Source organism: Staurois parvus, unplaced genomic scaffold (assembly GCF_062004578.1).
Source record: "Staurois parvus isolate SC_StPar_1 unplaced genomic scaffold, SC_StPar_1.0 ptg000025l, whole genome shotgun sequence".
Lineage (NCBI taxonomy): Eukaryota > Metazoa > Chordata > Amphibia > Anura > Ranidae > Staurois > Staurois parvus.
The window spans coordinates 32,072,605-32,099,539 of NW_028317821.1; the positions used below are offsets into that span (position 1 = coordinate 32,072,605).

A 26,935-nucleotide genomic window follows, 5' to 3' on the forward strand; every position below is an offset into this window, starting at 1 on the left:
TGATCACAGAACCCCGATTACAGGTGAACACTGCACCAATCTCCAAGCCCCTACTGAAGTCAACTATCAACAGCAGAGCACACTCATCCAAGTACACAAGCCTAACTCCAAGCTGCGGACTCCGCCCATTGAACCGCCCCCAGCCTTCTTGCATTGCTTATTGTAATCTGTTCACCATCAGGCTCCGCCCCCGCCTCTTCTCCACGCGGCCTCGCTGTGGTGAGGAGGGGTTGGTGGGTTTGCCTGGATCGTACCATTGTGACAATAGAATAGGAGGGCGCCGATTGCGGCGGAAGGTTTGTCGCAGGACATCGCCGTCCGTTTGTGCCGCTGAAATTGCCCGCACACTGTGTGCGCTGCCCGCTATCCACCCGGCTTTGTCTGGTAGTTGGCTGCTGCGAGAGGCGCTGGCTCCTGTGTGAGCTGCGCCTGCCCCTCCCCGGCCGCCTCCCGCTGCAATATGTTCAAGAGGATGGCTGAATTCGGCCCGGACTCCGGAGGGAGAGTGAAGGTGAGGGGCTGGGGAGCTCTGTGTGTAGCCGTCCGCGGTGGGCGCCCTGTGCTCCTGCAGGGCTTTGTGTGTGGGCCTCGTCTGTGGGCTCTGCCTAGTATGGACCCGGACCGTTTAGGTTTTATCCCGATTTGTGTGAGGAGTTCCCAGCACAGGGACAGTCCCGGCCATTCTACTACCTCCTGAGCATTGTGCCCGAGGTACAGGGACCCTCCCATGTGTTGTCATATCAAGTATGGCACCTCTGCACCATGACAGGCTTTACTGTGCTGCCTGCATTTCGGTTCTTCTCTTCACCTGGTGATCCTGCCATTGGGGGGGGGGGGGGGCTGCCCCCCAGGTTTTAGTCATGCCCCTCCCCCTTAAGGTCTTTAAAGTGGAGTTCCACTCACTCTGTCAAAAAAATAAATGTCAGCAGATACAAAAACTGTAGCTGCTGACTTTTAAAAAACATCCACTTACCTGTCCCTCGGTCCCCTGGTGTCCTCCCCGCAGCCCGTTCCACCGGCCGTCCTGTATTCCAGGAGGCTGGCATCTTCTGTGTGGGCACCCGGCTGTGATAGCTTGCGGCTTCACACCTGGGTACCCACTGCGCATGTGTGAGTAGCACTGCGCTTCGTGAATGGTCCTGTAGTCTTCTGGGACCTGTCACATGTCTCAAATGACTACAGGGAGGGAGGACACCTTCCACTTCTGATCGCCTAGGTGGGTACCGGCCCCCCAAAGGTTCCAATCCTTAATGGGGAGTAGGGGATCAGTCCTTAAAGCAGAACTTCCCCTTTTGGGTGGAGCTCCACTTTAAGAGTGCATCCATTGATCTCTGAGCAGGTCTGATGGAGACAGTTGTAAGAAGATACACTGATGGGGACAATGAGAGAGATCTCATATTACCCTGTACAAATCATTCGTAACACCTCATCTGGAATATGCAGCTCAGTTTTGGGCACCAATTCACAAAAATAACATTGGGGAACTGGAGAAAGTGCAGAGAAGTACAACCAAACTGATACGAGGCATGGAGGAGCTCAGCTATGAGGAAAGATTAGAGGAACTGAATTTATTTTCTCTTGAGAAGAGGAGATTAAGGGGGGATATGATCAACATGTATAAATACATCAGTGGTCCATATAGTGAACTCGGTGTAGAGCTATTCACCCTGAGGTCATCACATAGGACAAGGGGGCACTCTTTATGTCTAGAGGAAAAGAAATATAATCTCTAAACATGGGAAGGTTTCTTCACAGTCAGAGCTGTGAAAATGTGGAATAGACTCCTTCAAGAGTTGGTTCTGGCCAGCTCAGTGGATTGCTTCAAAAAAGTCCTGGATTCTTTCTTCGATACACAGAATATAACTGGATACTAACATTTATAGGTAACGTTGATCCAGGGAATATCTGATTGCCTCTTGGGGGATCAGGAAGGATTTTTTCCCCTTCAGGAGCAAATTGAATCATGCTTTGCTGGGGTTTTTTTTGCCTTCCTCTGGATCATCTGTGGGTATAGGATTATAACTTTATTTTTTTTTTTTTAATGGTTGAACTGGATGGACTTTTCTTTTTTTCAGCCAGACTAATGATGTAATCTTTGTAAGGAGGCACTGTGATGGGGACAAATGACGTATGAAGGGGCTCTAATGGAGTCAACTGATGTAAGGGGAAGCTCTCTAATGGTGACAACTGACGTATGGAGGCTCTCTAATGGGGACAACTAATGTAAGGAGAAGCTCTCTAATGGTGACAACTGACGTATGGAGGCTCTCTAATGGGGACAACTAATGTAAGGGGAAGCTCTCTAATGGTGACAACTGACGTATGGAGGCTCTCTAATGGGGACAACTAATGTAAGGGGAAGCTCTCTATTGGTGACAACTGACGTATGGAGGCTCTCTAATGGGGACAACTAATGTAAGGGGAAGCTCTCTATTGGTGACAACTGACGTATGGAGGCTCTCTAATGGGGACAACTAATGTAAGAGGAAGCTAGAAGAGTGACAACTGATGCATTTAGACAACTAATGTAACGGGAAGCTCTCTAATGGTGACAACTGACATATGGAGGCTCTTTAATGGGGACAACTAATGTAAGGGGAAGCTCTCTAATGGTGACAACTGACATATGGAGACAACTAATGTAAGGTGAAGCTCTCTAATGGTGACAACTGACGTATGGAGGCTCTCTAATGGGGACAACTAATGTAAGGGGAAGCTCTCTATTGGTGACAACTGACGTATGGAGGCTCTCTAATGGGGACAACTAATGTAAGGGGAAGCTCTCTATTGGTGACAACTGACGTATGGAGGCTCTCTAATGGGGACAACTAATGTAAGAGGAAGCTAGAAGAGTGACAACTGATGCATTTAGACAACTAATGTAACGGGAAGCTCTCTAATGGTGACAACTGACATATGGAGGCTCTTTAATGGGGACAACTAATGTAAGGGGAAGCTCTCTAATGGTGACAACTGACATATGGAGACAACTAATGTAAGGTGAAGCTCTCTAATGGTGACAACTGACATATGGAGGCTCTTTAATGGGAACAAATAATGTAAGGGGAAGCTCTCTAATGGTGACAACTGACATACGGAGGCTCTTTAATGGGGACAACTAATGTAAGGGGAAGCTCTCTAATGGTGACAACTGACATATGGAGGCTCTTTAATGGGAACAAATAATGTAAGGGGAAGCTCTCTAATGGTGATAACGAACGTATGGAGGCGCTCTAAGGGGGAAGCTCCGTACTGGTGACAACTAGGGATGCACCTATACAGAGTATTTTTATGAGCATTCGTACTCGTGAGAATACTAACATTACTTTAACTGATACTTTGCAGTGCAATTTTTGTTAATGGACACAAATTGCACTGCAAAGATTAGCATGTGTTTTGAACAGGAATGTGATTCCTGTCTAAATTGCATGTGGTTTCCCCTATGCTCCTGTGTGAACCATGTCTTGTCATAGCCTGAGTTCACACGGGTGGTGCAGGAGACCTCCCTGCAGGCATCCCATGCATCTGATTGGTCAACAGCTGACCGATCAGATGCCATGTCGCCACAATTGTCGCTGCTGCAAGGAATCGATGACACTGGGCATGGGATGCTTACAGGGAGATTTGCCAACAAGCCTGGGTTCACACAGGAGCAGTGGGGAAACTGTATGTGATTTGGACAGAAATACCATTCCTGTTCAAATTGCATGCTAATCTTTGCGGTGTAAATTGCGTCCATTAATGCAAAGCGCATCAAAAAGTATCTGTACTCAGTATCAGCGAGTCCTTGACTAAACGTATCTGTACTCATAATCGCTGATTAAAAAAAACCCAGTACCAGTGCAACCCTAGTGACAACTGATGTACAGAGGTGCTCTAATGGTGATAGCCAATGTAAGGGGTGCTGTAATGGGGACAACTGATGTAAGGGGAAGTTCTCTAATGGTAACAACTGATGTAAGAGGTGCTTTGATGGGGATATCTAACGTAAGGGAGCACTCTGAAGAGGGCACCTAATGTAAGGGGGAACTCTGTGGGGGGCAGTTAAAGTGGTTGTAAAGGCTGAAGGTTTTTACCTTCATGCATTCTATGCATGAAAGTAAAAAACCTGTGTGCAGCAGTGCCCCCAGCCCCCTCAATAATTATCTGAGCCCCATTGCGATCCATTGACATGCATGACAGCCTTGCCTGTCCTGTGTCTCTGCCTCCTCATTGGCTGAGACAGCAGGTGGGAGTCATTGGTTCCCGCTGCTGTCGATCACAGCCAGTCTTCCAATGGGAGATAGGGGTCAAGCCACGACTCCGTGTGTGAATGGATACATGGAGCAGCAGCTTAGAAATACATCTGCTTGGGTGCCCCCATAGCAAGCTGACGATATTGATGTCATGGAGTGATTTTAGGGAAAGGCATGCCCCAGGTATTGTCTTTGCAGCTATTTTTTTATCTGTTTTCTTGTGAAGTAGCTGATGTGCTCTGTTGTAATATGTTTATATATTTTTTAGGGAGTTACAATTGTGAAACCTATAGTCTATGGAAATGTGGCACGGTATTTTGGTAAGAAAAGAGAAGAAGATGGCCATACTCACCAGTGGACTGTTTATGTCAAACCATATCGTAATGAGGTAATATTGTTTACTGCATACTGTATGGAAAGCTGACACTTTTTGTGATTTTATACTCCGTTTCACTGCAGTGTTGCAGAGCTTCCTGCCGGCCGCTGACATTTTCAGTGATTGTTCTGAGATGACGTCACTCCCCATCATGTACATTCATGTCAGCAGTGCCAAAATTATACACTCCGCTGCTCAGTATACAGTTCAGACAGGCAGGTAACGCAGAAGACATATTGGGGGAGATTTACTAAAACTGGTGCACTCAGAATCTAGTGCAGCTGTTTATGGCAGCCAATCTGCTTCTAACTTGTTCAGTTAAGCTTTGACAAGAAAACCTGGAAGCTAATTGATTTCTATTCAGAGCTGCACCAGATTTTGCACTCTCCATTTTTCGAAAATTTCTCCCCAATATGTCTCTTCTGTGTTAAAAATTCTGCCAAATTTGCCAATTTTTTTTTCTAAAGTTGCATTTTAAGATCTATTTATGAAGCAGTGTTTGGATGCGGTGGTATCTGTCCCAGCCGACTGCTCAAAAAAACCCCTCCCAAAAAAGTACTGAATGTAGTACTTTTTTCAGTGCACACTATTACAACGCAGTGGTGTTAAGACACCATTGGAAAAGCACATCCCAAAGAATGGACCAGCGATCAAACTGGCCATACTGCATTTGGTTGCAGAAGGATACAATTTTTTTTTTTTCTTTTATTGAAAATATTGTTGCATCAAATGACTGTATCATTACATATAGGTCCAGACTGAGAGATTGTATACACATGCTAAAAGTGGAATGCAACAAGCTTCAGAAGTCAGTTTCTGGTTAGCTTACCATGTATTCATATTGATTTACATGAAATGATAACCGTGAAAGCAGCATGATGAAGAAGTAACATGAAACACAAGTGAACACTGCTCTGCAACGCTCTCTTCTCATTTCTAACACTGACTTTAAAGTGGTATTAAACCCCAAAACAAAAATGTATTATATTGCAGCTTACCAAATCTTATATGTGTGGTTACATTAGTTTTCTCTTTTAGCTTTTATTTTCACCTGGTGATCCTGCCAGAAAGTCTGTCATTTTTCAACAGAGCACGCTGTCCTGCAAATGTAGCAGTGTAGAGACTTACCACTGGCAGGGGGGCTTGCAATGATCCACTTATATTTATTCATGTAAAACCTTTGTCCAAAAAGGGAAAAAAAAAAGTTTGGCTTCAGTTTAAGAGTACCTAAATTTGACAGTACATCTAGCACTCCCCCCCCCCCCCCCCCCTTTTTTTTCAGGCTGACAGTGCTGCTGTCCAAAGGTGTCCCCTGTGCATCTTCCTTCAGAGTGGGGGCACTGTAACTAGGAAGTGTGTTACTAGCCTGATCTTCAGGTGAAAACAGAGGGGGGAAAAAAGCCTAAAGAAAACGAATGCAGCCACCACATCTAATGACTGGCAAGCAGCAATATTTTGGTTTTGTGTTTAATACTGCTTTAAAAATGCAACCATAAGTATATAACTGTATATAGTGATATACTTGTATAGTTATACAGTATACAACTGTCTTATTACTTACTGTCACTAGGCAATCATATGACCAATAGCAGTCTTCGAAAAGTAAATTTTAGCCAACAAATAAGTGGATCAACCAGATGGTTGTTAGTGTTCTGGTTACAGAGCGGTCATAGGAGTATAATCATTCCTTGGTCTTCCCATTATTTTATAGTGAATGTTTACCAGATGCATATGTGATATTGGCAAAGCTGGGGTTGGTTTCAGCATGTGCATCAACTCATGTGCCTTGCCTGGTTGTGAAAGGGAGTCATGGTTCCAGCATGCCATACGGTTCCCATTTTTAAAATGAATGACAGGAAAATAATCATTTTTGCAACCATCTTTGGAAGATGTTAGCAACCTGCACTATGAGAGCATTTTAAAGTATTTTTAAAGCCTCATGCACACAGTATTATGAAAATGGCAGAAAAAACACCTTTAATGTTACATGATGTATGTGCGAATAACATGTGAGCGTAAATGCATATTCATTTATCCTGGCCACTGGAATATATTTACATGCGCATCCGCTTTTTTTTCAGTTCAAAACTGCTCTTAGGGCTCGTTCACACTTGACTGTTTTACCAACGCTTGCCAAATGCCCCTATAGCGTTTGGCAAGCGTTGGTCCGGCGTTTGCGGAGCGTTTTTTAAAGCTCGCCAAATGCTCCGCAGACGCCACATGCGCGGTTTAGCGGAGGTTGCTAGGCATTTGCCGAGTGTTAAAAACGCCCCACAAATGCCTATAATGAAGTTTGAATGGTGTTACCGCTCCGCAACCGCACCGCAAACGCTGGCCGGGCGTTTGCGGAGCGGCACCATAGACTAGAATAGGAGGCTTCAACGTCTCCTGACTCGACCAGAGGCGTCCGTTTTGCCGCGACGCTAACTCTCCTGTTAGAACAGCACTATGTGCTGCAATGTGCAGAATTGTCAGAGGCGTTTGGGAAGTGGTAAAAACGCTTCCCAAATGCCTTTCTGCCGCCTGCACACAACGCTAGTGTGAACGTAGCCTTAGAACTCACCTGTGGTGTGTTTTTTTTTTTTTTTTTTCTGTTTTTGTTTCTGCTCTCCAAATATTTTTGTAAACGCCTATGTGTGCATTGCCACATAGGCTAACATAGAGGTGGCATAAAAAAAAGCCCAAAAACCGCTGCACTCCTGTATAAACCACATGTTTTAAGATCCCTATGCTTGCAACCTAAGGGTCAGAGCCTGATGAAAAGCTATGATTTGGCAGCCAGAAAGATAAGATATGACATTTGTATAATACATAATAGAGTCATCCATGTACATCTACTTCCCCCCCCCCCCCCCCTCTTTTTCTTCACTATGGGGATATTTCCGTATGGGTCCTGTTATGCCTCTATTCAGGAAGTGTGGTGAAATTTGGTGGGAAGAGAGCATTAAAAACGTGACTGGGTCCTTAATGTAGTATTTTTATTAACACGTTCTGATTTTTATTATATTGACAAACATTTAAAAACAAAGAAACACAAAATAGAATGTTTATATAGTTGGGCACAATACTCTGTATTCCTCTCAAAAAATATTAGTATATTGTGTTATGCTAAAGGTAATATCCTGTTCTTTGATTCTGTTTTCAGGACATGTCTGCTTATGTTAAGAAAATTCAGTTTAAGTTGCACGAAAGTTATGGAAATCCCCTGAGAGGTATTTTTCATGTTTGTTTGTTTTTTTTTTTTCTGTGAGAAGCTTTTACTGCAGTACATCAGTCTTCCCTTTTTTTTCTTTTTTAGTTGTTACCAAGCCTCCTTATGAAATTACAGAAACTGGGTGGGGTGAATTTGAAATTATCATAAAAATATTTTTCATCGACCCAAATGAAAGACCAGTAAGTACACTTTATTCGCTTATTTTTCTCTGAAAAAAGAAACATGAATTTCCTGTTGGGCAGAAAAGGTCCACGTAGAATATTTCTTTTAATCACACATGCACTGGACAGGACAGGAGCCAGATTCTTAGGACTCGAATACAGAATAAATCCTAGTAAATGGAAGTTTTTGTCTTGCTGTATAGGGGAGTTACACAATCCTTGTGTCATTTTGTGCACTTTGGGGCTGTGGAACCCTTCCTCTCTGAGCACGTTCATCCTGTTGATCTGCCCATTTTTGCATTTGCCATAGGCTTAAATCCCCTGCGCTTGATTGTGAGGATATAATATAGTATAAAGCTTTGATCTGATCCCCTTCCTCACCTGTTTGCTAAAAACCATGATGGAGACAACACTGGTCAATATACCTCCATGGGCTCAAGCATTGACTATTTTTAATTCTTATGCTGCTAGCATTAGTAATTATAGGAGTGTGTATATCATTTACTGGTTTTATTCACATTTCTTCAATTACTTCCTGGTTTCTTGCCTAGGCAAATGATGCCATACATCCCAGAGGTCTCGTGGAGGGAGGGAGGGTTTTTCTTAGCCAAGTACACTTTCTTGTCTGCATGCCTGAGCTAAGGGCAGATGGATTCCAGGAAGTAACTGCTACATGATTCATCTGCTCTTAATCAAAGTGCCCAAGGTCAGAAATGCTAGGGGGTGTTTTTCAAAGTGGTCTCAGCAAAATAAAACATAGAGACATGGATAGATGGGGGAGTTTACTTTGAATATTAAAACTGAATTAAATAGTATTTTTGTGGTGCTCACATACAATCAGGGGCGGACTGACCATTTGGAAATTTGGGCACTGCCCGAGGGTTCGGGGTCAGTAGGGGGCCCCATAGGCTTTTTTGAGTTTGGGCAAGGAAACAGGGGCCCAATGAGTTGTCAGTCTGCCCCTGCATACAATGTAGTTCCACTTTGAGCAGGTGGATGTCTTCTGCAGGATCCAAAATAGAGGAGCTACTGTGAGTCTACACGATTAGAACAACAGTAAAATGTGTCAAAGACGTGGCTAAATCTGACAGTTGTTTAGGGAAGGGGGCAGAAATATGCCAGTAAACTGCCTTTAGCACCAAAAGAAAAAGGTTCAGCAGTTTAATAGCAGGGGCACAGTGGTACACCTATGAATATGATTTTTTTTTTTTTTCGTTGCTGTTCCTGTACCATGAAAGAGCACCACAGAGTAAAATATTCACATCTGTAACATAATATTTCGCACTACTTTTAATATGTTTTTGTAGAGTGTGTTTTTTTTTTTTTTTTTTTCCTTTTGGTATACTCTACCTTATGATGTCATGTGGATCACACAACTGTTGCATTTAAAAGTGGCACATAAAATTAAAGCATATCTCTGTGTCAAATATGGTCTAAATGGCTTTCCTTTGTGTAGTTCCTCCAAATCTGTTCAGTAATGTAAAAGTGGCTGTATGAAGGTAAAGCACCTGTGTGCAGTAGTGCCTCCAGACCACTCAATACTTACCTGAGCCCCATCGAGATCCATTGATGTTCACAACAGGCTCTGCTGTCATAGGTTTCTTCTTCCTCATTGGCTTAGACAGGAAGCAGGAGCCATTTGCTTCTGCTGCTGTCAATCACAGCCAGTCAGCCAATGAGGAGAGAGAGGGGACAAGGCCAAGCCATGGCTCCGTGTGTGAATGGACACACGGAGCAGCAGGTCCCGACAAAAAAGGATGCACCAGGAGAGCCTGCGGGGGGATCCAAGAAGAGAGGAGGATCCAGGCTGCTTTGTGCAAAACCACTGCACACAGCAAGTAAGTATAGACGTGTGTGTTATTTTACAAAAAAAAAGTGAACCTTTTAATATCACTTTAAACCAACATCTACACTTTGCCTCTGTTGGCATGTCATGTAATAAAAACCAGTCAGTGCAGCTCTCTCCCTGTGCAGGGTGACTAGTATTGTATCTCTGCCCTGTAGTTTTTTTTGCTAGCAGCTTGTAGTGGGTGGGCCTGTCCCTGCACAGATTATGTGTAGCACAGTGATGATGTCACGGCTACTTTTACAAGGTAATATCTGGGTTAACAAAGGCATTTGGTACACAGTGTATTTAAATCCTTTTGTGGCTTTTGAGGAATATAAATGAAAGTATTGTGTCCAGAGTTTAGCTTGACGTCCTAATTCTAAACACACCTGTCTCTGACATAACTCATTTTTGTAATTGTTTATTGGTTTCAGGTCACTTTGTATCATTTGTTGAAGCTGTTTCAGTCTGACACAAACGCTATGTTAGGAAAGAAGACTGTGGTTTCAGAGTTCTATGATGAAATGGTGAGAATTTTTTTTGTTTAACCATTAAAAATCCCAGTGTATAGTTAGTGAAGAACATACTTAACCACTTGCCCTCCAGAGGATTTACCCCCCTTTCCTGACCAGGCCATTTTTTTGCATTACGGCACTGTGTTACTTTAGGTGACAATTGCGCGGTCATGCAACGCTGGACCCAAATGAAGTTTACTTTTTTTCCCACTAATTGAGCTTTCTTTTGGTAGTATTTGATGACCTCCGCTGTTTTTTTTTTTTTTTTTTGTGCTATAAAAAAAAAGACCAACAATTTTGGGGAAAAGAACAATATTTTTGACTTTTGCTATTAAACACGTCCAGTAAAAATTTTTTAAAAAATCAAATTTCGTCATAAATTTACATCAATGTATTCTGGTACGTCTTTGCTAAAAAAAAAAAAATCCCAATACATGTAAATTTGGTTTACGTGAAAATTACAGCGTTTACAAATGGTGGTATAGATACTAGAATTTTTTTTTTTTTTTTTTTTTACAAGCGATGGTGGCGATCAGCAACTTATGGCGGGACTGCGGTGGGCATTCTGACACTGGAGGAAACTGACTTGGTGTCATTGACATCCCCAGTGACACCAAATTCAGTGATCATTGCTAAAAATAAAAAAAGCAGGGACACTGTACTAATGGCACTGGGCAGGAAGGGGTTAACATTAGGAGCTATCAAAGGGTTAACTGTGCTGGGAGTGTTTTACTGGGGGGCAGTGTGTTGGTGCTTCACTGTAAGCACACTGCTGTGGATGGCTGTGCACAGCCATCCAGAGCAGTGTTCCCGAACTGACAGGGAGGAGGACTGTTGGTAAACAAAGCAGTCCTCCTTCCCGTTGGAGATGCTTGGTAATCACAGGGCGCCGGCGGGGAATCACCAGCTGGGACCCGGTGATTTACGGCCACGAATGACGGCGCGGGTAGGGTTTGCGCGCCCCCTACCATATATATAGTAGCAATATCTGCTATACTTAAGAGATATTCAGCCTGCTTTGCAAAGTAACTTGCCAATGACTTGCATTTCTGTCACATAATAATGTCAGCTTGTTTGTCATGTATCTAGATATTCCAAGATCCAACAGCTATGATGCAGCAACTCTTGACCACGTCACGCCAGTTAACTCTTGGAGCTTATAAACATGAAACAGAATGTAAGTGACATTTTACTTTGTAATTAAACGTTCCTGACATCAAGCTAACATTTTTTTTGTTTTCTTTAAATACGATGGCTGATGTTTTTAATGCAATGTAAAAATGTATGGCCTCCTATACGGCTTATACAGGACCATAGTTGTATGTCTTTTATTAAGTAAATAGATATCAGATTTAGGAAGTCTTTGCAGGTACCAGAGTAACAGGGAATAGTGCTAAAAAGAGCAGAGAATATTAAGGTGGATGTACTTTACATCTCCAGCACTTGATATTAGGGGGGGCATTTGGTAGTGACAGATGGGAATTACCAGTATTTTCAGTGGGGGTGAACAACAGAGCATAGGGGATATGCCCTAAAAAAAAAAAAAAAAATTTGATCGATGCTTTCGGGGTTGTGGCCATCGTGGTGCTGTATTGCGTATCTGGTGGTCATGCCCGATGCTACTTCGTTTTTGGTCTCGTGTGTTTGGCCTCCTTTTCACCTTGTTCCATCTTTCTATACGCCGGGATGCTCGGTATGCTTTGCTTCATTGCCCCATACCAGGCCTCTTGGCTCACCAGCAGAAGTTGGCTTCCTATTTGTTTTTGTCGGCCTCTAAAATAATTGCTCAGGCCTGGAAGAGCCCGTTTGTCCCTCTTCAGGGGCTGCGGGACCGTATGACCGCTATGATGCTCAACAAACAGATGTCGAGTATCTGCAACGATTCCCAATGTAAATTCTTGAAAATATGGGAGCCGTGGTTGCAATATACTTTTCCCATGCTCCCCCTGGCTAGCCTGGGGATGTGATGTTGTTTGACTTTGGCGTTCTTGGATCCCTGCTCTTGGTTTGGCTATCTTTTTCTTTGTACTTCTCCTTCCTTTCCCCCCTTTTTTTTCTTTGTTTGCTTTGGTGTGGCAGTGGATAGCTGCCTTTAGTCTGAGTTACTATCAGTGTTATATTTATGTTTTGTTATTTAATTGCCATTGATGGCCCCTGCGTGGGCATATCTTTTGCCCTGTTGGTGTTAGAGCACTGATTTCTCTAAAAAAAAAAAAAAACTAACCCAAGCTTCTCAAGTGATTAAACCATTATGGATATGGGAAAGAAAATCCACATTGACATGGTGAAAACATTCACATTCAGGCCCCCTTAGCAGCAAAAGCAGATACTAACCACTTGACTCATTGTGCAGTCCCAAGTATGCAAAAAGTATCCTAATGTATAAAAGTATTTGGACTTCTGAGTGTACTCAGGCCATAAAAAAGGCCATTTACACAGGTTCTTTTCATTTTATATTTTTTCTTTTTCTTTTTTTTTTTTTTTTTAACTTTTAGTTACAGAATTAGAAACAAAAACTAAAGAAAAGGTGGAAGCTGCCAAGAAGAAGACCAGCTTTGAAATATCAGAGTTAAAGGAGAGGTTGAAGGCCAGTCGGGAAACCATAAACTGTTTGAAAAATGAGATCAAGAAATTAGAAGAAGATGATCAGTCTAAAGATATATAGATTATTGTAATGATCTTGTACAGTTTCTATGATGCAGTGTTTTTTTTACTGTAAATACATATTTGTAAACATAACATTACTTCTGAGCTATGATTGTTTGTTCATCATAAACACTTTTTATTCTTCAAGCGGACATTTAGGTGAAGTTAACATAACAAAATATGGTTGTTGCTTTTGTTTATGGGGAAAATAAAGCTTAGTAGGTTTTGTCCATTGAGGGACACAGGAAGTCTTTAAAGGAGAAGCTCTTTTGGCTGTACTTCTCCTGTGGATCACAGTAGTGCAGTTCTCTCAGCACTCCTGTAACCCCTTTTGAGCTGACGTCACTCAGGTGGTCCAGTCTTGGGAAAAATCCCAACTTTAAAGTCAGGATCCACCCCAGAGTCTGGAGCGGCACCTGGCTTAGCTTGTCAGTGATCCGCTGAGAGCCTGAGCCAGCCGCTCCCCCTCCCCAGCACAGTGCTCAATGGAGAGCAGGGGGGGAGATTTCAGAGCAGAGAATGGTGACGAACAGTCCCGCTCTCTGCTCAGAGTGGCTGTGAGAACTCGGCAATCGGCAGTCTTGTGATTGTTGATCTTTCACACTTAGAGCTGGGGGAGGGGGGTGGGGTGGTGGACAAATACAGCATTGGACAGAGTATGAATTAAAAAAAACCCCACTATTCCCATACTTCTTTTAACCACTTGCCCTCCTGGGGATATATCCCCCTTCCTGACCAGGCCATTTTTTGCGTTACGGTGATGCGTTACTTTAACTGAAAATTGCGCGGTCATGCAAAGCTGCAACCAAATTAAATTTGTCCTTTTTTTTTTTTTTTTCCCCACAAGCTTTTTTTGGTGGTATTTGAGCGCCTGTGTGTTTATATTTTGAGCTATTAAAAGAAAAAAAACAATATTTTTGACTTTTTGCTGTTAAACATGTCCAGTAAAAAAATTAAAAAATTACAATTTCATCATAAATTTAGGACAAAATGTATTCTGTGACGTCTTGCTTAAAAAAAAAAAAATTCCAATACGTACAAATTAATGAAAAATTTAAAGTTTAGATACTGGAATTTTGTTTTTACTAGTAATGGCGTCGATCAGCGACTTATAGCAGGACTGTGGTGGGCATTCTGACATTCTGGGGGGGAACTGACTTGGTGTCAGTGACATCCCCAGTGACATCAATACAGTGATCAATGCTAAAAAAAAAAGGCACTGGGCAGGAAGGGGTTAACATGAGGCCGATCAAAGGGTTAACTGTGTGCTGGGAGTGTTTTACTGGGGGGTGGTGTTTTGGTGCTTCACTGTAATCGCACTGCTGTGGATGGCTGTGCTATGCACAGCCGTCCACAGCAGTGTACCTGAGCTGACAGGGAGGAGGACGGTTAGTAAAAAAGCAGTCGTCCTCCCTGTCGGAGATGCTCGGTAATCACCAGCTGGGACCCGGCGATTGACAGCCACGAATGGTGGTGCGGGTAGGGCTTGCACACGTCCCCTACCCGGAAATACAAAATTATGTATATATACATGATTTTGCACACCCCTGTAGCAGTATATTTGCTATAGAGCAATTGGGATGTCGTTAAGTAGCATTATAGATAAAGTGTTTTTGGTTGGGGTTTTTTTTTTTTTGTAATGTTTTGCCATCTCTGTCCTTTTTGTGGAGTTTTTTACTTTCACTTCCTGTTCCATAGCCAAAACTGGAAGTGAGAGGAAATCCCTGCAAATTAATGGAATCCATTGGGGCCCCTAGATAATTAGAACTACCATGTTTCCCCAAAAATAAGACACTGTCTTATATTTTTGTTTGGCTCAAAAAAACACAGTAGGTCTTATTTTTGGGGTAGGTCTTATTTTTTAAGTGGATGGGGGTGCAGAGGTGAGCTGCAGGAAGTTGTAGAGGAGGGTTACTATGGAGAAGGCCGGTTGATGACAGTTGTGAGCTGCAGTCAGGTGTTGTAGGGGTGACTTGATAGGTGAATTTCAGAGAGGGTGCAGATATGAGCCACAGACAGGGTGAAGGGGTGAGTTGCAGACTGGGGATGCAAAGGTGGGTTGCAACTCAGCTCACCTCTGCAACCTCCCAGCCGCAGCTCACCTATGCACCCTGTCTGCAACTCTCCTGACTCAACTTACCTCTGCAACACCTGACTGCAGCTCACCTTTGCACATCCCCCCTCCACTGCCTTCATATGGTTAGCTAGCTTTGCAAAACACAGCTGTCAGCAGCCGGCCCCTCTCTATAGTAATTCCCGTTTTGGGTCCTATCTTCCCACACAGTGCACCAAGCGCACTTATTTACCGCTCTGCCTCTTCCCCACTGGCCGATGATCACCCCTGGGGCATCAGCTTCCATGCATTAGGCTGCAGGAGGAGATGCCCCACCCCTAAACATACAGATATAGGTGTGCGCAGGGTAAGTGCGGTATGTTCCGGCTGAAAAAAAAGCCCTGATCACAACTAAGTCTTATTTTTGGGGGTAGGTCTTATACTTTAGCATTTCCCAAAAATAGCACTAGGTCTTATTTTTGGGGAAACGGTAGTGTCCCCATTGGAAGATTTTCCCTCTATTACTTTTCTGGGGACAACCCAAAATTTGGAGATTTTCTTTTACTTTTACTTTTCTTTTTTAATGGTAAACAGGATAACTAGAGAGGGGGCAAATCTTCCTAATGGTGACACAGGCAGCAATAAAAACATAATAGGTGTTCTAATCCATCTCCATTCTAGTCACATAACTAAAAAAAAAAGTTTTGTATTTAGTTATACTTTAAGCCTGTGGGGTTATACTGCTGCCTACAGGTGTATTTTACAATGGAAAATTACAAACAAAACTGTCTTCCCTGGGATTACCTCCTTTACTACCAGCATGCCTCAGTTTTTTGTTGGATGTAAACCTTTACATAAGGTAATTAACCATTTCAAAACCAGACTTTTACCCCTTCCTGCCCAAGCTTTCAGCTCTGTCTAACTTTGACAATTTCTCATGCAACACTGTACCCAAATTAAATTTTTATTTTTTTGAGATAGAGCTTTCTTTTGGTGGTATTTAATAACCACTTGGTTTTTCTTTTTTTTGTTGCTATACAGTCAGGTCCATAAATATTGGGACATTGACACAATTCTAACATTTTTGGCTCTATACACCACCACAATGGATTTAAAATGAAATGAACAAGATGTGCTTTAACTGCAGACTGTCAGCTTTAATTTGAGGGTATTTACATGCAAATCAGGTGAACGGTGTAGGAATTACAACAGTTTGCATATGTTCCTCTCACTTGTTAAGGGACCAAAAGTAATGGGACAATTGGCTTCTCAACTGTTCCATGGCCAGGTGTGTGTTATTCCCTCATTATCCCAATTACAATGAGCAGATAAAAGGTCCAGAGTTCATTTCAAGTGTGCTATTTGCATTTGGAATCTGTTGCTGTCAACTCTCAAGATGAGATCCAAAGAGCTGTCACTATCAGTGAAGCAAGCCATCATTAGGCTGAAAAACAAAACAAACCCATCAGAGAGATAGCAAAAACATTAGGCGTGGCCAAAACAACTGTTTGGAACATTCTTAAAAAGAAGGAAACCACCGGTGAGCTCAGCAACACCAAAAGACCCAGAAGACCACGGAAAACAACTGTGGTGGATAACCAAAGAATTCTTTCCCTGGTGAAGAAAACACCCTTCACAGCAGTTGGCCAGATCAAGAACACTCTCCAGGAGGTAGGTGTATGTGTGTCAAAGTCAACAATAAAGAGAAGACTTCATCAGAGTGAATACAGAGGGTTCACCACAAGATGTAAACCATTGGTGAGCCTCAAAAACAGGAAGGCCAGATTAGAGTTTGCCAAACGACATGTAAAAAAGCCTTCCCAGTTCTGGAACAACATCCTATGGACAGATGAGACCAAGATCAACTTGTACCAGAGTGATGGGAAGAGAAGAGTATGGAGAAGGAAAGGAACTGCTCATGATCCTAAGCATACCACCTCATCAGTGAAGCATAGTGGTGGTAGTGTCATGGCGTGGGCATGTATGGCTGCCAATGGAACTGGTTCTCTTGTATTTATTGATGATGTGACTGCTGACAAAAGCAGCAGGATGAATTCTGAAGTGTTTCGGGCAATATTATCTGCTCATATTCAGCCAAATGCTTCACAACTCATTGGACGCGCTTCACAGTGCAGATGGACAATGACCCAAAGCATACTGCAAAAGCAACCAAAGAGTTTTTTAAGGGAAAGAAGTGGAATGTTATGCAATGGCCAAGTCAATCACCTGACCTGAATCAGATTGAGCAAGCATTTCACTTGCTGAAGACAAAACTGAAGGGAAAATGCCCCAAGAACAAGCAGGAACTGAACACAGTTGCAGTGGAGGCCTGGCAGAGCATCACCAGGGATGAAACCCAGCGTCTGGTGATGTCTATGCATTCCAGACTTCAGGCTGTAATTGACTGCAAAGGATTTGCAATCAAGTATTAAAAAGGTGAAAGTTTAATTTATGATTATTATTCTGTCCCATTACTTTTGGTCCCTTAACAAGTGGGAGGCACATATGCAAACGGTTGTAATTCCTACACCGTTCACCTGATTTTGGTGTAAATACCCTCAAATTAAAGCTGACAGTCTGCAGTTAAAGCACATCTTGTTTGTTTTATTTCAAATCCATTGTGGTGGTGTATAGAGCCAAAAATGTTAGAATTGTGTCCATGTCCCAATATTTATGGACCTGACTGTATAAGCAAATAAATACCATTGTGCCATGTATTGCTGTGATGCACCACACCAAAAAAACTGGAAGATTGGCCTGTCCCTTCTATCAGTACTGTGTCTGGCCTTAAGTCCTGCAGGGTCCCAAAGACATTCAAAGCACCCTGATAAGAGTTTTTACTCTGTGATGGTTTGCTGGAAGCTTCCATATTGTTACCCCACATTGGCTATTTGTCAATGCACTTTGGACTTCTGAAGCAAGAAAATTTTACTTTGCATGGCCAGCAAGTGACAACAGCTTTTTGGATGCTTTCAAATCACTCTTCCACTTCTTCATGACCAATTCTTTTTCTCATTCCGAATGAGCCCAGGAAGGGTCATTTCTCAGTGGCTCAGCCAGACCATTGTGCTGCTAATAAAGGAAGAGGTTCCCTAATTTGCAGTCAAAACTCACGTGACTAGAGCTGTGCGTACTTATTGGGTGTTTTGGGATCAGGCCTCTCTTTGCCAGGTTCGCAAGGCTGCCACCTGGTCTTTAGTTCACATATATTCCAAATTTTACTATGTGGCTGTGTTGGCTATGATGTCAGCCTTGGGTGCAAGGACTGTCATGTGTGCTGCTGAGCTTCTGGCAGTCCCCAGTTCTTGTCTATGTTGGGTCTCTAATTTTTCACACGGGACCCTACAAAGGTTGCACAGGCAATCCAACTCCTCCAAGATGGCACAATACGTGCCCTTGCCTGGTTTGCTGTCTCCCAGCACAGTCTCAAGAGCATGGAGGAGATTCTAGGAGACAGGCAGTTACTCTAGGAGAGCTGGACAGGGCCATAGAAAGGTTCTTAACCCATTAGCAGGACCAGAATCTGCTCCTTTGTGCAAAGAGGAACAGGATGAGCACTGCCAGAGCCCTACAAAATGACCTCCAGCAGGCCACTGGTGTTAATGACTCTGATCAAACAATCAGAAACAGACTTCATGAGGGTGGCCTGAGGGCCCAACATCCTCTAGTGGGCCCTATGCTCACTGCCCAGCACCACAGCGCTCCATTGGCATTTTCCATTGAACACGAGAATTGGAAGGTCCGCCACTGGTGCCCTGTGCTTTTCACAGATGAGAGCAGCATGTGAAAGTATGCAGGCAGTTCCTGAAGGATGAAAGAACTGATACCATTGACTGGACCCCACGCTCGCCTGACCTAAATTCAATAGAACACCTCCAGAATATCATGTTTCGATCCATCGAACGGCACCAGGTTGCACCTTATACTGCCCAGGAGCTCAGTGATGCCCTGATCCAGATCTGGGAGGAAATACCCCAGGACAGCATCTGCTGTCTCATTAGGAGCATGCCCTGACATTGTCAGGCATGTATACAAGCATGTGGGGGCCATACAAACTACTGAGTACCATTTTGAGTTGCTGCAATGAAATTGCTGCATCATTTTTTTCACTTTGATTTTTGGGGCATCTTTGAATTCAGTCATCTGTAGGTTGATCACTTTAATTTCCATCAAACGATGGGGCATACTTACGTTCCTAACATATTACCCAGTCCATATCAGTATAGATATGCAGCATGATATTTTCCCCATTGCAATCTGATGTGTTTTCAGTGTTCAATTTTTTTTTTTGAGCAGTGTATATTGGAAATAATACCATATACCACCACCTACAGGCAATACTGTGAGCTGCATGAAGGAGAGAAAAAGAAAAAAAAAAAAAGATTCTTCCTCCCCCCCCAGCACCGAGAATAGAGGAATACTCTGCACTGAGACAGTAGGGTTGATTTAAAAAAAAAGCAAATACTATGCTCTGCAAGTGCAGTTGCTCCAGAGTTTAATAAATGAGGTAAAGCTTCACTTTGCAAAGACTACCCAAGCACATGCAAAGAAAAAAACCCCAGCATTGCACATTGGATGATAAAAATCCGCAGTGCTTCACTCAGCTCTAGAGCAAGTGCACAGTATATTTATCATCCAATGTGCAAACAAATATGCTGATTTTTTTTCCCTTGCATGTGATTGGGTAGTCTTTGCAAAGTGAAACTTTACCTCAATTACTAAGCTCTGGAGCAAGTGCACTTGCAGTGCACAGTATATTTGCCTTTTGCAAATCAACCCCACTGCATTCTGTCAGAGGTGATTCTCCACTGTCAGAATACACTGATCAGCAGATGCAGTCGATAAACAATAAATTTTCCAAGCCTGATTGACACATGGATCAAAATAGCTTGAAGCTGGTCATAGATGGATTTATTTTGATCAGCCAAGCAAAAAAATGAACACAGTGGATGGAGGAATCACTACTTGATTCTGACATCAAGACTCTGCTGTCAGAATACACTGATCAGATCTACAGCGCTGATCGAACATTAGCAATCCATCAAGCCCATTGTGAGAAGTCACGTATTAGATTGACTTATCATGAACGGAATGGCCATAGATAGATTGAAATTTGGCCAGTCCCTGCTGAACCATCCAAAATGTTGATTCATCTATGGCCAGCTCTAGGCTTCTCACCTCCAGACAATGGAGAGTGATCACCTTGGGGTTAACTTGTTCTGGCCAAAACAAAGGTAACACAATATGCTGATTAATGTGAGAAGTGGAGACCACTTTGGACAAAAGGGAAGCTTTGGTCTCAAAACATCCTTGTTTTTGTGTAAAACCCAATTGGGTTCCTTACAGGATAATGTCCTTACCTTGACACCCCTCTACCCAAAGTGATGACTACAGGAAAGGCTACCCTTTGGCTCGTCAATTTAGGGTCTTTCAAACACTGACAATAATACATTTAAATTCCAAGGAGGATGGGGGCACTGTGTACAAAATCTAGAAAAACGTACACATCAGAATTATTAACAATAGGAATTAAACAAAAAAAAACAGATGGAGACGTTACCCAACCCTTGAGGGAGCTATGGGTCCAACTCACACCAGTGAAAGGAAGCTTCCTTTCTGTTCACTAAAGGACAGATATGGAACCACTGTGTTAAACTGCCAGCTCCTGGAGTAGGACACTAGATAGAAACACAAAAATAAAGCCACTACTTGTGGCCAACCCCCCACCTGCTGGAAACAACATACATTTTTTTCCCCTTTGCCAGGAGTGAGAGCCTCAGAATCCTTGCTGGGGTTCTTTTTTTCCAGTTTTGTGGTTTTCCTTTTGCATGTGATTAGTGAACTCTTTAAATCAATTGTCCAATGGGTGACAACCTGAATCATATAGCTCCTTATAGCCACCACAGACTGCCCATCAATCACGGGCAGTTCTTCATAACGGCAGGTCTGGTTGCAACAGCGCAGTCTTCCAAGCAGCCTGTGAAAACATTTTCAATGGGGTCACACGATTGGTGGTCCTGGCCAGCTAGTCAATATCCCCAAAGCACACAGGCCACGTGGTCAAGCTATATTGGTATTTGACGCTGCAGCTTTCCAACCCTTTCCCTGGAACTGAAAGCCACAGCCACCATGTTTACTCTAGGCACACTGCCCTTAAATGACATCATTTCTGCCCATGCTCTGCAAGATCCCTGGGTACACGAAAGAGGTCATCTCTCTTTTTGTGAGCGCTCTCTGGTTCTCCCTAGACACATGGACCACTGGCCACCCCCTACAGGAGATGCATTAACATGAGAGTTCCTGCTAGTGCCTCCCCAGCCTGGTAACAGCCTTCATTTCCGCATTAGCTCCTCTCTGCAGAGGATTTTTGGGATGGGGGGGGTGTGGTGGGCTGCACTGCAAGGGCTTTTTGCAGTCAGATTTCTGTAAGTCTTGCAAACCTTTGCTTGCGTCTCAAGGCTTCCACGCTGCCCTCAGGGTCCCTCTTGTAGACACCCAGGTACTGCCCTCTTCTTTAAGTTTTCTATTCCACTATGGATGGTTCTGTTTCACAAAATGAGCACACACTGTCCCAGAGACCCTTTATGAAAACACACACTACCTTTCCAAAGGGTTAAATGTAGGTGGTACCTGCATGTGGTGCCAGACCACCCTGTTCTGTAAGACCCCACTCCTGACCCATTTGGTAGTGCGTTTCTACTCCAACATGCTGGCTGATGTCGCACAATCATGGCAATGGCCAAACTTGGACAATGACTGGATCTCTTAGCTGGGGATGAGTCATTGGTTGTTATGATGCTGTCAGCTGTGCAAGTGACAGCATCTTAGCAACCAATACTGCTGTCTCAGGGGCTGAACCTGCACCTAGGATGAAGTACTCATTATGTACACTTTGGTTCTGGTGATGGACCCTATCATGCCTCCATGCAACAAACGTTGTCTACTGGAGGCACAACAGAATACTAAAGACACACTTTATTAATTCCCAGGGAAGGAGTTCTAATTTCACATACTATATGCTTGCTGTAGAACAGTGACCAAATACTGAATCCATAAATACCATTGACAATCTTCTATTTTGAAAATGGATAGAAAAGTAAGCTCAAACTGAAACAAAATATATAGGACATTTGTTTGAAGCAGAGGTGTGAGATGACAAGCTGGCTTCATTTATAACAAGGATGTAATCCTATCACCATGCTACATTGTTGAGTAGCAGACTACAGTGCCACTGGCAGGAATGGATCGCAGAATGAAACACATTGTTCTAGAGGTGGAGTACTAACACTATTGTAGTAGATAAATATTGCTGTAGTTGTTCATTTGCATCAAAACTTTTTTGGCCATACTTCTTTTCTGGGTCACAGGAGTGCACTTAAAGTTGTTACTAAACCCACAACAGTAAAATCAGTCTGTATATGCAGTAAAAGCATGCTTGTTATAGTTAGGTAAAAAGGATGTTTGAGCCTGTCTTCTCTGATCCTCCCCAATCCATCTGCAGATAGAACAGAGCCTTGAGGGCAAGCTGCATAAGCTCAGTTTGGTGTGCATTACTGTTTTTTTTTTTATCATCTTGGGAAAGTGCATGTGATCAGCACAGGAACAATCAGAGCTGTCCAGACAGAGGGTCAAAAGTTATGCAGCCTCATAGGACACTCAGGGGAGAATGAAAACTACTCCTACAAGCTTTAACCAGTGCTCTGCTGGATATTGATAGAAGTCACAAGACTGCTTTAGCTGCTGATGAGAAAAGGTATTTAGCAGTTTATAGTTACTAAAATAAATGTAATTACTTCTTCTGTGTACTGTGGGAGACCAGATATAGTGAATGCAGGGTCCTGGGTTTAATAACACTTTGACGATTCTGGGTCACGGGACAGCACAATTCAGAGTTGCTCCAGGCTCTGGATTACCCCAACAATGATGTCAAACCTGGAGCTGGCTCAGCCTCTCAGCACCCATTTGACAGCCTGTGCCTTTGCTGTCAACATTGCTGTTATGATGCAGCTGTCTCCCGCTGGCTCTAAGCCTAACAACTGAGCAATCACATGATCATTGATCGCTCAGTTCTCAGTCCACTCTAAGCAGTGAGCATTGATTGTCAGTCACCTCTTTGCTCTGCCCCTCCAGCCACTCACTAACTGCTGCTGTCACTCAAATCCTGTGAGGAGGGACCAGGGGACAAGGGCAAGCTACACTGTGCGAGTCTAGGGACACAGAACCCAGCTCAGGAGCACACCCACACAAGTGCCCCATAGCAAGCAGCTTGCTATGGGAGCACTTGCAGAAGAGAAGGAGCACAGAGCGCTGGTAAGGGATCTCAGAAGTGGCAAGGGGCAGCTCTGTGCAATACCACCGCAAAGAGCAGGAAGGTATAACATCTTTTCTTTTTTTTTGGAAAACAAAATTGCCTTTATAACCACTCTAAGATATATGGCTGCCCCATGCCCCACAAGAAAGCATTTATTTTTAGTATGCTAAAATATTCATAACTTAACCTTAAATGCTGGCGTGAAGTAGAGAATATCTGAAATAAAATGTGATTTTTACTGAGAAAATGGATTTTATTATAAAAAAAAAAAAGAAAAATGATCTAACAGCAACTTAAGAAAAATATATTGGTTTTGAACAGTCACAGAAGCTGCTTCCACCTTTTCTTCTCAAATCAGTGAATTAGGACTGGATTTCATAACCCAGAGGATCGAGCTGCATATCCAACAACATCAGTGATGATTCTCTTAATTTATTCAATAGCTTCTTCAACTCTGACTTGGAAAACACCTGAGAACACAGAAAAACATGTTCAGGGCACATTTGTCAAAGAGACCTTGAAAAATAAAATGCAATTTGTTCTTAATTAACCCATTGGTTAACACCAATCAGACCTGTATAACTCCTTTCTCAAGTTTTTTTTCCCCTAACCATGACATCTTGCTTTTGTAGCATTAAAGATAAAAAAAACCCCTAAAACCTAAAAGCTGAGCTTTAATCCAAAAAATAAAAATAATAAATAAATAAAAGTGTACTGACTGTAAAGTCCTTCTTTCAGAAGTCCACTGAGGGACACAAAGACTTTAACCTTTGGGTTATACTGTTGCTTATGGGAGAAATACATACGGACACTGGATAACCCTTCCCATTCCAAGCAGGTCTCAGTTTTGTACTACCCAGTGTCAAGAGGATGTACATAAGCAGAAGAAAAGAGGACCTCCAAAAAAAAACATAACAAAAAAAAAAGGAAAAATAATTTTATGGCAAGTACAAGTTGGGACATCCAAAAAGGGAGCCATCTAAGGCTGGCATTTAAAGAGGCAAAGCCCATCTAGTAGAATGGTAGAGGAGAGAATGTGAGAACAGAAGACCAAGTGACAGCCTTGCAATCTTGCAAACAGCTGCTCAATGCAGAAAACCCAGGAAGCACTCACAGAACTTTTAGAGTGCGCCTTGACAGGAAGAGGTGGAACCAAACTTCTTAAGATCATAGACTTGAATGACTGTTTCCCTGAGCCACCTAAAGATTGTGGAAAGAGAAACTGAGGCACCCATGCGGGGTCTATCTGGGGAGGAAAAAAAAGGTATCACGTCTTCCTAAAGGAAGCAATGGCTGAGAGATTACAGCCTGAAACACATCCAAGTAATACAGTAAAATTTATTTTTCAGACAGTGAGAAGAAAGAACAATATACTGGTTGAGGTGAAAGGCAGAAACTACATCTCAGGCAAGAAGAAAGTTCTGGGCCTAAACACCACCTTGTCCCAGTGCAAATTTAAAAGGTTTCTTTTCAGAACAAGGACACTAGGTCAGACACTAACTTCACAGAGGTGAGGGCTACAAAGGAAAACAACCATGTTGTCAAGAGTAGAGAGAAAGGGATGTCCCTAATGGGTTTAAATATAGTCAGGGGGTAACAAAGGTCTCTGGAACAAGACTGAAAGGACAGAAACTTGATATTTGTTGGTGGATGTGAGCCAAAATGCTCATTTACACCCAACTGAAGGAAGTAGAGGATTCACACTACTGAGAATCTCCTAGGGGGAAGTCCCAAGACTCACACCAAGTGAACTATGCCTTCCATGTCCAAAGACTGACCTTGCAAAAAAACTTCATAGCTAAACCACCAAATGAAAGATGCTCCTCAGAACTAAGTCTTCAACAACCATGCCTATAAAGCCAGAGACCACTGAAGCAGAATGAAATAGAATGGAAAAGCCAGGCAATCTGGAAGAACACATGGAGCTTCAACCAAATGTTGTTCCAGGTCAGAGTACCACATCTGCCTCAGCTAAAACGAAGCAACGAGGATCACCAGAATGCCCTCCATTTTGAACCTGTAAAGCAGACAAGAAAGAAACCCAAAAAGCCACCACAGCAAACACTTTGTCTGCTAGAGTATCCCTGTACTGGAGACAAACCTGTCAAGATTGTTGTTGAATCTTGAGGCTAGGTGGTCCACGTCTTGCAATCCCAATCTGCGACACAAGTCCTAAACACATCTGAGTGTGGGGACCAGTCCAGCCATTGCCAGCACTTGAGGTCTGCTTGTCAATTGTCTATGCTTGGGATGAAAAAGGCAAATGTGAAGTTCCAGGACAGTTTCTGATCTACCCATCTAGTGGCACCGAAACTTGTAATTCGACCCAGATTGTTGAAGAAGGCATTCTTACTAAATCCAGAACGAATCAAGAGACAAGACTCTTTCCATGACTTAATCCCCTGTATCAGCAGGGTGCCTAGGACTCCTTCCCTGGTTCCAGAGCTGTATTCTCAAGCAAGAATCTTTGGTGCTAACAAAGCATTCTGTCCAAGGACTGGACTAACTTGTCCCACAATGACAAAATTATTTATTTCAGGTATGTATTATTTATTTATAAATAGTAAATAAATAAATGACAGAATGTTGCATTGTAGAGATCTGGAGTGAAACTGGGCAAACGGGACTGCCTTGAAGGAGGCTACCATCAGGCCCAAGACTCATTCAAAAGCAGAAGGTCAAACGATTGCTGGACTGAAAGCTTGAATCTGAGATCTAAGAGTTGAAATTTTCTTCTGCAGAAGAAAAACTAAATTAAGTTGCAGGTTGAATGAGAAGCAGATACCCCCAACAATAAGTCAGTTCCAGGAACGATTACCAAATATTCAGAATCCATCCAAAAGTGATGTAATGTACAGACACTCAATCAATATCGCCTGACAGAGCCTGTGCCAACTGATCTTTCACAGGAGATCACCTAAGCATTCTGCAAAGCAGATGCCATGAGAGCATAACAGGGTTAATACTTGGCCTGCACTTCTGGTGATCAACAAATGTTAGAAGAGATGTAGAAGTGCAGAGCTGTGAATTGGTAATGTAGGGTCCCAAAGCTAATTTTAGGAAAAGTTGATGCGCTGGAAAAATGAGCAAATGCAGGTAAGCATTAGTTCTAGTCTCAAATGGAGGCATGCAGAGCTTAGAGATCCAAGATGCCCAAAACGTTTCGCTTCAGGAGCTGACACCTTGGTTAAACAGACCCAATAGAGTTCGATGGAGATTTGCTAATCTGTGCCACAACACAGGAAGGTTTGGAGGTAGAAAACAGATGAAGGCTTCCAATTGCCTATCAGTTGTTGGGACACTGGAGTACCCAATATAGGAAGGGAGGATTAGTTTTAAAGTGGTTGTAAATGCTCAGGGTATTTACCTTCATGCATTCGATGTTGTTGGTGGGGTTGAGACAGGCTGTGTGTGTGAATGGACAGACAAAGAAAGCAACAGTTGTCTGGGGGCACTCAGCAGGAGGGAGAGGCCAGAAGCGCCGCTGGGTGACCCAAAAAAAGGAAGATCGGGGCTGCCCTTTGCAAAACCATTGCACAGAGCAGTTAAGTGTAACATGTTTGTTTTTTTTGTTTTTTTTTAAATCTGCCTTTAAT

General features: G+C 43.0%; 2 protein-coding genes and 1 long non-coding RNA gene across 4 annotated transcripts in view; 1 reads left to right on the forward strand and 2 right to left on the reverse strand.

The window, feature by feature from the left end:
• The window catches only part of LOC149472040 (uncharacterized), a 125,925-nt gene extending 124,837 nt beyond the window's left edge, over nt 1–1,088 (reverse strand). Inside the window, exon 1 of the long non-coding RNA XR_016306197.1 lies at nt 974–1,088. This is a non-coding gene — a long non-coding RNA (uncharacterized LOC149472040). The remainder of the gene's footprint in view (nt 1–973) is intronic.
• On the forward strand, nt 217–13,068 carry YEATS4 (YEATS domain containing 4). Its single transcript, XM_089652687.1, has 7 exons — nt 217–511; nt 4,504–4,623; nt 7,757–7,823; nt 7,910–8,004; nt 10,249–10,341; nt 11,419–11,506; nt 12,825–13,068. Exons 1-7 carry the CDS (start codon nt 461–463, stop codon nt 12,992–12,994), a joined length of 684 nt encoding a protein of 227 aa, XP_089508813.1. The 5' UTR covers nt 217–460; the 3' UTR covers nt 12,995–13,068.
• A 10,503-nt stretch (nt 13,069–23,571) lies between these two features.
• Nucleotides 23,572–26,935, reverse strand: part of NUP107 (nucleoporin 107) — an 86,147-nt gene continuing 82,783 nt past the window's right edge. For both annotated transcript variants that reach the window (XM_089652689.1, XM_089652688.1), the window contains exon 28: nt 23,572–23,809. In XM_089652689.1, the coding sequence (XP_089508815.1) occupies nt 23,702–23,809 (108 nt within the window). In that variant the 3' untranslated portion in view covers nt 23,572–23,701. The remainder of the gene's footprint in view (nt 23,810–26,935) is intronic.

Excerpts from the sequence above, each read along its gene's own strand:
- YEATS4 (XM_089652687.1), top strand. The coding sequence starts at position 461 with ATGTTCAAGAGGATGGCTGAATTCGGCCCGGACTCCGGAGGGAGAGTG. Across the intron at positions 512-4,503 it reads ACTCCGGAGGGAGAGTGAAG|GGAGTTACAATTGTGAAACC; the intron begins GTGAGGGGCTGG and ends TATATTTTTTAG. Across the intron at positions 11,507-12,824 it reads TTATAAACATGAAACAGAAT|TTACAGAATTAGAAACAAAA; the intron begins GTAAGTGACATT and ends TTTAACTTTTAG.